Source organism: Salvelinus alpinus, chromosome 31 (assembly GCF_045679555.1).
Source record: "Salvelinus alpinus chromosome 31, SLU_Salpinus.1, whole genome shotgun sequence".
NCBI lineage: Eukaryota > Metazoa > Chordata > Actinopteri > Salmoniformes > Salmonidae > Salvelinus > Salvelinus alpinus.
Window position 1 is genome coordinate 21,236,462 of NC_092116.1, and position 12,289 is coordinate 21,248,750.

The 12,289-nt window shown below is 42.9% G+C and overlaps 1 protein-coding gene across 1 annotated transcript; it reads left to right on the forward strand.

Moving 5' to 3' along the window:
• Positions 1-5,021: 5,021 nt before the first annotated feature.
• On the forward strand, positions 5,022-10,891 carry LOC139561750 (kelch-like protein 33). Its single transcript, XM_071379020.1, has 5 exons — positions 5,022-6,361; positions 6,615-7,225; positions 7,431-7,768; positions 7,927-8,097; positions 8,310-10,891. Exons 1-5 carry the CDS (start codon positions 5,506-5,508, stop codon positions 8,836-8,838), a joined length of 2,505 nt encoding a protein of 834 aa, XP_071235121.1. The 5' UTR covers positions 5,022-5,505; the 3' UTR covers positions 8,839-10,891.
• Positions 10,892-12,289: the final 1,398 nt, after the last annotated feature.

Genomic DNA, 12,289 nt, shown 5'->3' on the forward strand with positions numbered 1-12,289 from the left:
GTTGTAGTGGCTGCAGTCTCTACCTGTTGGTTGTGAGCCTTGTATTCATTCTCTATGTTCTGTCCCTGTTCAGGCTGAATCTGTACCATGATGTCATTCAGGTTGTCTTCTCCAGCATCTTCACTGAGAGTCCCAGACAGACACAGCAGCAGCAGGGTCAGAGTCAGTCCCCCCATTCTACAGATCAGTACTTAAACGTGTACTTCAGTAGTTGATATATCTACGACTATATAACCTGCAGGTCCGTATTGATTCCTCAGGCTTTTTCCTCTGTGATGTGTCTGTGTGTAGCCTACCTCTTGTTTATAAGCATGTCTGGGTTAAATATTATCCAAAGACATTGATGGGGAGAGGTATAAACAAAACAATAATTACGTTTGTGTACACAAGGGAAGCTTGACTCACGTGGCCAGAGAGTTGCTAGAAATGATCGTTTTATTTGGTTGGTTATACAGTTTAGTTTACATTTTGCATTTATTCATACTATTTGTATGGAATTAAAGCTAATCCACTGTTAAGACTATTGATCAATTCTAAATCAATGACAGTAAATACAAATTATACCGTGTACATATAATTCTGACAATAAGATGTAGTGTTACATGTTGAATATTACTATTATCTCTCAGTACATTGGTTTTACATAAGATAAAGGAGGTGACCACTGGAGGTATTGTAAATGAGGTGGTCACCAAAGACCCTCATGTTTGCCCACAGACGCATGTAGACCTGGTCTCCCTCTTCCCTCAGAATGGAGGCACTGTTGAATGAAGAGTCATCTGTGGTCCGTGACTTCTGGTCATGGATAGAGACTATTGTTTGCCCATTATGATATAAACTCATAGCAGTGGTGTGTGCACTGGCATGATTGAAAGCAGAGAATCCGAAGACATAGACTCCTCTCACAGGCGTCACAAAGATGCCTGAAAAACAAATGAATCAATGAAAGTTTTAGTCAATTGTCAATTTGTTAAGTTGACATGCATTGCATTAGATGGCTTGACCATGGCTACCTGTGTTTGAGTTGTAGGCATGTTCAACATTGGGGAATATATCTTTCTAAAGTGGTGCCAGGGTTATACGGCACTATATGTCCACCATTAATTCATAGTGCAGCTGAGAAAGCCACCTGGTGTCTCTGTAGACAAACAAAGGTTGGTGCTCAGCAAACTTGTCAGCAACAAAGTCATTGGTTTCCAGAGTCCCAAACAGACACACTAGCAGCAGGGTCAGAGTCAGTCCCCCAATTCTACAGATGGATAAACTTTAAGAGCAGGCCTAGATACTTGAAAGTTCATTCTGTGTTGACTTGCAGAGCATGACCACTGTATATACTGTACACAACCCATAGTTAAATATTAGGTCGTATCTGCCATGAGCACAGATCATGTCTAGGGTATTTTGCCCTCATATAAGTACCCTCGTAAATATATATATAGAAGAGACTTGCTTGTGCCAAGAAACAAGAGCAATGAACATCAGACTGGTGGAAATCTGTCCTTTGGTCTGATTAGTCCAAATTTTAGATTTTTGGTTCCAACCACCGTGTCTTTTGTCTCAGAGCAGGTGAACGGATGATCTCTGCATGTGTTGTTCTCACCGTGAAGCATAGAGGAAGAGGTGTTATGGTGTGGGGGTGCTTTGCTGGTGACACTGTCTGTGATTAGAATTCAAGGCACACTTAACCAGCATGTTTACCACAGCATTCTGGAGCGATACGCCATCCAATCTGGTTTGCGCTTAGTGGGACTATCATTTGTTTTTCAAAAGGACAATGACCCAACACACACATCCAGGCTGTGTAAGGGCTATTTGACCTAAAATGAGAGTGATGGAGTGCTGCATCAGATGACCTGGCCTCCATAATAACCCAACCTCAACCAAATTGAGATGGTTTGGGATGAGTTGGACCGCAGAGTGAAGGAAAAGCAGCCAACAAGTGCTCAGCATATGTGGGAACTCCTTCAAGACTGTTGGAAAAGGATTCCAGGTGAAGCTGGTTGAGAGAATGCCAATAGTGTGCAAAGCTGTCATCAAGGCAAAGGGTGGCTACTTTGAAGAATCTAAAATCTAAAATATATTTAGATTTGTTTAACACAACATGATTCCATATGTGTTATTTCATAGTTTTGATGTATTCACTACTCTTCTACAATGTAGAAAATAGTAAAAAATAAAGAAAAAACCTTGAATGAGTAGGTGTGTCCAAACTTTTGACTGGTACTGTATATACCAATACATTTGAACACATTAGCTTTTAAGCACCTGCCCCTCCCACCCCTTTCTTTTTAGTGTGAGACTGTCTCTATCTTGTGAATAAAGATTGTACTTTGTCCACTGCAGTCCAAATGTGTAATGAAGTAAGCCAGAGAAAAATAGATGGCATTGTCAGACTATCTTATCATTTCTGTTATTTTTTAATTCACAATTTTATGATTACACGTGCAGACAATATTCTCAAGGAAGTTATGCAGAAAAATAAGCCTTATCTACTCAGTATCTCCTTGGCCAGGGCATTAACCTTCAACTGCTTCACTGATTTACAGGAAGGAGCCATTGATCAGGCCTGATAAATTGCATTATCTGTCATGGGACACATTCATACATTCCCCATAGTTGTGACCATCACACTCACAGAGTTGTCCCCAGGCATGCTACCTGGCCAAACACAAGTGCATGAAAAGAAAACCAAGGATACGGTCATCAGCTTCAGAAGGGCTTGTGGAGTCCTTCCGACTGCTGGGTGTAGTGATGTCAGCTGACCTGTCCTGGGTCGAGCATGACAGGTATATCTTAAAAAAGGTTAAACCCACAACGAACTACATAAGTGTAGCAAGGTGAGCTGGCCTCCCAACTGAAGTCCTACTACAGGTATACATGACCTTCATCTGCCCAATCATGGAGTATGCCTCGCAAGAGTGGGTCGGCCTTCCAAAGTGTCTCTCTAAGGACTTAGAATGCATTCAGAGACGATGCTGCCACATCATTGGCACACACATTGTGAGCCAGCTTAGACCTTTCAAAAATGTATTGTGACCAACTATATGTTCTTGTGACCAGGGCATTGTCTTATGTCAGATCGCGTCACTCCTACACTGCGTTCGTCCATCAACCCATCTTTCTTGTAGGATGTGGAACTCATCTCTAAAATTTGAGATTTGGCACATCCCCCTAACACTAGTTCCTAATTCTGAAAATCACTCTGCTTTCCTTAGCTATGACGCACTGGCAAGTGCTACGGCAAACCATGCTCCAGTTAGCTGCTTAATGCAAGCTTCTTTGAATCGCCATACGAAAGCTAGATTGCCAGCTTGTTGGTGAAGTTGTAAGGAACCAAAATTCTAGGACTGTTCTCAGAAATCAGCATGTATCTGACTTTGCCAGCTGTCACGGTGTCACGTTACTTTGGCCACCGTGATGACATCACAGAGAGCAGTCTGCTGTGCTGTAGAACTCGTCGCACTAATCACAGCAGAACAGATATCATGAAAACGCATTTGTACATTAGTTAGAACTTCATCACACGAACCAGCTAGCAAGAGGGAGTACTCAGCGTTGAATGTTTGGACCGGCGTTGTTAGCTTCCCTGCCTTTCATTTCATATGGATTGATTTGAGACTGGTTCAGCCAGCAAGCAGCAAGAAAATACCATTTCATGCACATTTCAGACCCCTAAAAATGTTTCATAATTCATGCACATTTTCAATTTCATAAATACTTATTCTAGAACCACAAAACACCTTAGCAAGATGTAGAACTGGATAAAAAACATCAATATTAGCTACAGGTTTATTGTTTTTGGCCAGATTAACTCTGACTCTTTTGAGGATGAAAGGGGGTTCAGTGGACGATGTCACCTTGGTAACATTTTTCGAAAGTTAGAACAGCATATTGCAGCTGAACTTCCAGCTATCCCAAGGGCGTGCACGAGTTATCAGACAGAACAGTGCAGACGGCCGACGCTCTGACATGAGACAATGGTGACCAGGCATACAGCACCCTTTGTTTTGACCCACTACATTTTCTTGCGACCTATGACACATTTCTGTTACTGAATGTCCTTGTGACCTACATTCATTTCTCCTGGCCCACTGGCTGACTACACTTCATAAGTCCTAATGTTTTTGTCTCTAGTCTTAGATTGTAATGATACTGTATGCTGGTCCAGACCACGAGTCTCTCCAAACAGAATCCCCTTGACCTAGTAGCTATGAATAGATTGTTGTTTACGTCTGAACCCTAGCCTGTAAATGTGTGTGCCCAAAGTCAAATAGACAGAGTGTTCAGAGTCTGAATCACTTAAAGAGAGGGATGTGTGTTTGTGATTTTATCTGTATAATCTGTGAACTGAATGGAAGTCTGAATACCTCACCTGTGTGTATTGTAACAGGCTGCGTTTCAGTGACATCTCAAATGTCTTACATATTTAGAGAATTTGACTTGCATTTACTGACAATATATACAACACTCACCAATATTTTGTTTGCATATGGCACTAACAATGATTAACAATGAACCGTATGTCCCATGAAGTACTGGTTGTTTAAGGAAGTTCTACAGAAAAATAAGTCATATCTACACAGTACCTCCTTGGCCAGGGCATTAACCTCCAAGTGCTTCATTGATAGTATATGTTATACTACATTTACAGGTAGGAGCCATTGACCAGGCCTGATAAATCTGGGATGCATTCTCATTGTAACCCAGCTAAGGCCTTACAAAAATATATTGTGACCAACAACACTTTCATGTCACTTAGGCCTTCTACACCTTTTGTGACCAACTTTCATGTGATCCACTACACTTTTACGTGACCTAACACACAGTTTGGTCACTTTCTTGTCTCTTTTGGTGACTTTCTCTTGACCCACTATACTTTCCAACAGCCTGACTACACTTCATATGATCCTGTAAGCAGACCCAGAGTTTATTAAAACATAATCCCCTTGACCTAGTAGCTATGAATAGAATTCTTGTTTACGTCTGAAGCCTAGCCTGTGAACGTGTGTGAGATCAAAATCAGAAAGAGTGTAGGAGTCTGAGACAGAGAGAGAAATAGACAGAGAGAAAAAGAGACAGAGAGAGAGAGAGAGAGAGAGTGAGAGTGAGAGAGTTAGTGAGAGAAAGAGAGAGTGAAAGACAGAGTGAGAGAGGAGAGAGAGAGAGAGCGAGCGAGAGAGAAAAATAGAGAGACAGAGACAGTGAGAGAGAACGAGAGAGAGAGAAAGAGAGACAGAAAAGGTGAGAGAGAAAGAGATACAAAGAGAAAGAGACAGAGAGAGAGAAAAAATGAGAGAGAGACGCACATAAAGTATCTGAGTGGAGAAAGAAAGAGAGAGTGTGGTTGAGAGAGAAGGGGAGAAAGGTTAGATCTGGGCTATGTGTATAGCAGTAGATAGTTAGCATAACATATACATAGCCTACATAATCTGTGAGAGAGAGGTTGTCTAAAGAGCAGTTGGATCGATCTCTAACTGAGTCCTAAAGTTCGAGCCATAAACAGCCATGGAGTTTACCAGACGTTACCTGCCCATGGAATGGGAGGAACGGTGGAGGAAAGAGAAGGAAAGGAGGAGAAGGGTGATTGAGGAAGGAGGAGAAGAGGTAGAAGCAGACGATCGAAAGCTGAGGTGGATTGTGGCCTACAACAACAACCGGATGGGCGTGACGAGGAGAAAGGAAAAAGAGGGAGCAAGGGTCAAGAAGAGGAACAACAGTACGGCAAGCCAGGGAGAAGAGGAAGAAGAAGAGGAAGTGTCAGAGGAGAGGAGGGAAGGACTGGGAGATGAAGAGAATGTTCGTACATTCTACAGACATACCTATCCTAAAGAGGTCTTCCAGGGTCTGGAGCAGCTCAGGGACTCCTCTCTCCTCACTGACCTGACTCTGAGCACTGAGGATGGGCAGCGTCTCTATGCACACTCCCCTGTCCTGGCTGCTGTGAGCACCCTTGTCCACCAGAGACTGCAAGAGAGGGATGAAGAGATGGAGAAGAGGAAGGGGAGGAGAGATGTTGACATGGACATAAAGACAGAGATATTCATCAGTCTGGGTCATGAGGTGGGGCTTGTGGGGCTGGCAGGGGTGCTGGAGTTTGCCTACACTGGGGCCTTAGCAGCTCTGAACAGACACACACTGGCCCAGATACAGACTGCAGCTACAACACTAGGGGTCCCCAGAGTTCTAGAACTCTGCAGTGAAGAGGAGGAGAAGATGAAGAAGGGAGTAGAGAAGAGGGCAGAAGAGAAGAAGATCTCTGCTGAAGAACAGATGAAGGTCAGTCTTCAGTCCATCAGAGAGCTGTGGGCAGAGAGAGTGGGCTGTGATGTGGAGCTGGAGGTTGGAGGAACGTCATTCCATGGTGAGTAGACTGAAGTCAAAATACATCACGACTATGTACTGTAGAATGATAGAGGATTCAATGTTTGTGGTTTTATGGGGGTTTGCCGTGGATCAAGCTGGAGTAGTCCCAGTATTCTGTTTAGGAGTAACTTGATGATAACAATGGTGATGATGATGATGATGATGGTAATAATAATGATTCTAAAGAGGTTTTGATGATACTGCTGATGCTGAAATCAGATGATGAACATTCCTCCCTCTCCTGACTCAAGTCCACAGAGTGCTCCTGGCTGCCAGTAGTGACTACTTCCGGGGAATGTTTACCAGCGGGATGAGGGAATCACAGCAGCCTTGTGTGGCCCTTCCCTTCCTGGAGGCCTCTGAGCTTGAGGCCCTGATTGGCTGTTCCTACAGCGGGTCCCTCTCCCTCAGCTGGGGGTGTGTCTTTGAGATCACCTGCACAGCCCTGCAGCTCCAGTTCCAGCCCACCCTCTCGCTGTGCCTCGATTTCCTGGAACAGGAAATGGATGCCCACTCATGTCTGGACGTGGCCTCCTTCGCCCTGGCGTATGGGATGCTGGAACTCCTCGAGGCGGCCGAGGACTTTGTTCTGAGGAACTTCCAAGAAGTGTCTACCAGCCTGAAATTCCTGGACCTTCCGGCTGATAAACTGCTGGATTTTCTCCACTCTGACGGCCTCTGCGCGCCCTCAGAGCTAGCCGTGTTCAGGGCCGTGGTGGTCTGGGTAGAGGCCGACCCAGCGGAGAGGCTAGCCCAGGCCCAGGAGCTGATGACAGGAGTCCGCTTCCCGCTCATGACCTTTAAGGAGTTCAGAGAGGTCAGGGCAATCAACCTGCGCATGGAGTGCAGCAGCGACACAGAGGTAAGATACAATACGTTATGATACAACTGTATCTCAATACAATATAACACGATAAACTTTGATTGTATAGGGAAATAGTCTTGAGAAATTCTGCTGTATATTAAGACATATAACAGATAGTGTATAATACACATGACACATACAGCAATTTGTTTTTTTTAAAAGCTCATTATAAATAAATGTATTATTTGTATTATTACTACAGGTGGATCTGTACGGCTCAGCCCTCAAAGAGTTTGGCTTCAGTCTTCCCGAGACACAGGACCAGTGCCGGGTCCGACGGCCCAAAGACGCCCTGGTTCTGGTCGGAGGCGACCAGCTGGATCCTGACTTGGGGAAACGGCTTCCCAGCAGGCAGCTGTGGTTCGCTAACTCCCTCCGCACCGGAACAGGCCTGGTGAAGGCCATGGACTGGAGGATTCTGGGAGAGATACCAGAGAAGCCCAGGTTTAGACACGGGGTGGGGGTGATGGAGGGGCGGCTTTATGTGATCGGAGGGTGTGAGTTCTACACAAAGACTGATACGCTGAAATCGGTATACAGGTATGAAGAGGTCTAAGACCAGTTGTTTTAACAATACATGTTGCTTTTTTTGATGTAGAAAATGTATGTTTCTTATCATTGAGGAGGCTGAGCTTAGGGATTTTCTGAAAATGTTATCTCTTTATCTTTATCTCACACACACACACACACACACACAGGTATGACCCAATGCAGGACAGCTGGCAGAGGTTGGCTGACATGCAGGAGTACAGAAGTAACTTTTCGGTGGTGGTGCGGGGTGATCGTCTCTACGCCATCGGAGGAGACATGGACATGAATACCAACCTGGACAGTGTGGAGGACTACAGCCCCGTATCTGACACCTGGAGGTAAGATAATACTCTTTCTTCCATGAGGTTCTATTAAACAGGAAAGTATATTAAACAGACTTTTAAAAAGTTTTTGGGACACATGCAGAAGAATGTAAGAGCAGCATATAATTTTGACTCAATTCAACAATAGCGCTCTCAATTTGAACCATTCGTGATTGTTCTGAATCAGTACCATTGCCAACCTCTTACCAACCATTGCCAATCTCCAGCTATGCCAAGCCTCTGGACCAGGCCCTGAGTGGCCATGCTGCCACATTGTTGGATGGAGAGATCTTCATCTCAGGGGGGTTTGACTGCAGGTACCAGTGTCTGACGTCCATGTTCCTGTACCATCCTGAGAGAGGAACTACCTACCGGGCAGAGATGAGCCAGGATCGGGCCCAGCACTGTATGGAGGTCCTGCATCATGGTGGTGGTGGTCTCTGTGTGGTTGGAGGGGTGTGTAACCTACGTACGTTCTACACCGACCAGCTGGCCTGTGAGGTCTACGACACCGTTAGTGACTCCTGGAGTGCCCTCACGCCCCTGGCCATCCCCCATGTTGGAGCAGCCTCTGTGGTTCTGGAGGGGAAGCTCTATGTGCTGGGAGGATACTGTCAAGAGGACTACAGGGAGACCAGACTGGTTCACCGGTATGAACCCATTACCCAACGTTGGGAGAATATGGGCAAGATGCCCGGACCTAACACTGACATAAGAGCCTGTTTGCTCCGCCTACCCGCCCACTTGAGACAATGAGAGAGGGAACTTTCGAGAGTGATGAAGTTCCACATTACATTGAAGTTGTTTTATGAACTGAAAAACACTTAAAGAGGCAGGACTATTTTAATGCTCCACCTGCTTGCCCACTTGAGACAATAAAACAATGAGAGAGGGAGGGTCACATGGCGAGAAAGAGGGCTGGGGTTGCCATATATAAAATAAAATAAATAAGACTGTAAAACACAGAGAAAGAGCTATGCTGGCATTTGTGAATCTACAGGTGCGAAAAAACATATTGTATGCCAGAAATCATAGCCTAATTCTTTATGTCATTGATATATTGTTTTGATTGAAAAACAGCCAATTCCATTCGTATTTGGAATAATCCCAATTTACCTCAGGTGTTTAATGACAGCACCTTAAAGTCCTAGTTCCAAAGTGGCATCATGAATTTTTAACATACTATGATGGATATCTACTGTCACACAGTCAATTACAATAAATATTTGGATTAACCCAGGCCGATTTCTTTAAGTTCCTACAACTCCGAAATCTTATTTAATCACTTCAACAGAATCTGGATGAACCTAATGTAACGGCAGCCTTCCTCCTCTTCACGAGAAGAGAAGGTGTAGCAAGGATCGGACCAACACGCAGCGTAGCCAGTGCTCAACATGTTTAATACGAAACTGTGAACACTTACAAAATAACAAAATGTGGCAAACCGATACAGTCCTAGCTGGTGCAGAGAAAACACAGAGACAGGAAACAACCACCCACAATCCCCAACACAAAACAAGCCACCTAAATATGATTCCCAATCAGAGACAACACAAAACACCTGCCTCTGATTGGGAACCATATTAGGCCAAACATAGAAACAGACAAACTAGACACACAACATAGAATGCCCACCCAGCTCACGTCCTGACCAACACTAAAACAAGCAAAACACACAAGAACTATGGTCAGAACGTGACACCTAAGGCATCTAGCGTAGAAGAAATACTGAAAGAAGCTGCTAGGCCAAATAAATTGATTGCCAAGTTATATCAAGGGTTGATTGAAACTCTTAACTGATGGATCAGAACCTATAAGGAAACAAAGGGGAAGCAGATCTAAAGGAAGAAATTGAGAAGAACCATTGGTCACAGAGATGTAAAAATGTTCATACCTGCTCTTACAACCTAAGACATAAATGACTGCAATTTAAGATCATTCATAGGACTTTTTTACACTCCTGCCATAACACATACAGTATAATGCACCCAGAAATGTCACATCTCTGTTGGAGATGCACAAAGGAATACTATTACATATGCTGTGGTCCTGTGATAAACTGACACCATTTTGGGGTCATGTACTGTATGTCCTATTTCCTTGTCACTGGGAATGTATATCCCTCCATCTCCACGGTCTGTCTGTTGGGATATGTAAATATTTGTGATTCATCTCAGAGAAAGCTATGTTGTCAAGGTCTGTATAGCCATCAATTGAAAAGCCTCATATTCACCATTAATAGCAAACTGGAGGACTGAACTATCTAGCTGCATACTGTACCTTAAGATTTTATATATTATAAAATTAAATAAAAAAAACGGAAGTGTTTGACGAAATTTGGTAACCATATGTTGATCACTTTGGGGATGTGTTGTGTAGTGGGCATTTTGTTTTGCGAAGTGTTGTTTGTCGGGTGCTGTGAATATTTTTTTTTTTTACTGTTTGTAGAAAACAAAAGAAAAATGAATGCATGTGTGTTGATAGTATTACATAACTTATGACCTCCTTACAAAGAGTGTTATTTGTTTCATGAAATGATTGGACACACTGTCACACCCTGACCTTGGAGATTTTTTTATGTCTCTATTTTGGTTGGTCAGGGCGTGAGTTTGGGTGGGTATTCTATGTCTGGTGTTCTATGTTGTCCTTGTTTTGTATTTCTATGTGTTTGGCCTGGTGTGGTTCCCAATCAGAGGCAGCTGTCTATCATTGTTTCTGATTGAGAACCATACTTAGGTAGCCTGTTCCCACCTGTGTTGGTGGGTAGTTGTTTTCTGTTTTGTGTATTGCACCTTGCAGAACTGTTCGTTTGTCGTTTTGTTCAAGTGTTTCGTATTTATTAAAAGTAATATGGACACTTACCACGCTGCACCTTGTTCCTCTTCTCCTTCTCCCGACGACGTTCGTTATACACACACCTACAAAAGTTTGGACACACCTACTTATTCAAGGGTTTTTCTTTATTTTTGCTATTTTCTACATTTTAGAATAATAGTGAAGACATCAAAACTATGAAATAACACATATGGAATCATGCAGTAACCTCAAAAAAGTGTTAAACAAATTTTATATTTGAGATTCTTCAAAGTAGCCATCCTTTGCCTTGATGACAGCTTTACACACTCTTGGCATTCTCTTAACCAGCTTCATGAGGTAGTCACATGAAATGCATTTCAATTAACAGGTGTGCATTGTTAAACGTTAATTGTGGAATTTCTTTCCTTAATGTGTTTGAGCCAATCGGTTGTGTTGTAACAAGGTAGGGGTGGTATACAGAAGATAGCCCTATTTGGTAAAAGACCAAGTCCATATTATGGCAAGAACAGCTCAAATAAGCAAATAGAAATGACAGTCCATCATTACTTTAAGACATGAAGGTCAGTCAATGCGGAAAATTTCAAGAAGTTTGAAAGTTTCTTCAAGTGCAGTCACAAAAACCATCAAGCGCTATGATGAAACTGGCTCTCATGAGGACCGCCACAGGAAAGGAAGACCCAGAGTTACCACTGCTGCAAAGGATAAGTTCATTAGAGTTAAAGTTAACTGCACCTCAGATTCCAGTGTCTATATGAGTTCACACTTTTCAGTGTTAAATTAACACACTGCTTAGTGTAAAGACTTATTTGCATATTTCCCAGTGTGCCTTGCCTTTTGAGTGAATGACTGTGACTGTATTTGTTAGTGACAGTGACATTGTTGTTCCATTCATCCAGTTTCAGTCCACAGGCGAGTCCATTCATCCAGTTTCTTCACCAAGTGAGATCCTAAGGGATTATCTTATCATTAAAATGTAATTATTTAACACAATAGTAGTGATGGTAAAAATGAGGCTTTCTTAAGGTTTCAGGGCTTTCACCAAATTGTGCAGATTTTTTAAATTTTTCCTCCACTATTTTCAGCAAAACTGGTGGAGCGGTAAGTCATTGGCTTCAGTAGCCTATAATCAGTTGGATTACCAGGTTCGCATCTTACATCATGCTTCCCTTTTTTGTTTACTATTTTTCAAAAACTGAATCTACGACATTATTTAGGATGCTTAACACAGAAATGTATACTATACCAAATAAAACAAATGATTTTAACAACAGTGCAGAAAGTGTGGTGTCACATACTGTACATTGGAGAATTGTCGTTTTAAAGCCACCTCAAACTTGTATTTTAAACAGATACAAAAAAATGCTTGCTATTTCTTCAAAGAGGATGAGAT

Bases quoted from the DNA above. Each gene is read 5' to 3' on its own strand.
- LOC139561750 (XM_071379020.1), top strand. From the start codon at position 5,506: ATGGAGTTTACCAGACGTTACCTGCCCATGGAATGGGAGGAACGGTGG. The intron at 6,362-6,614 runs GTGAGTAGACTG...TCCTGACTCAAG, and splicing joins TGGAGGAACGTCATTCCATG to TCCACAGAGTGCTCCTGGCT. The intron at 7,226-7,430 runs GTAAGATACAAT...TTATTACTACAG, and splicing joins AGTGCAGCAGCGACACAGAG to GTGGATCTGTACGGCTCAGC.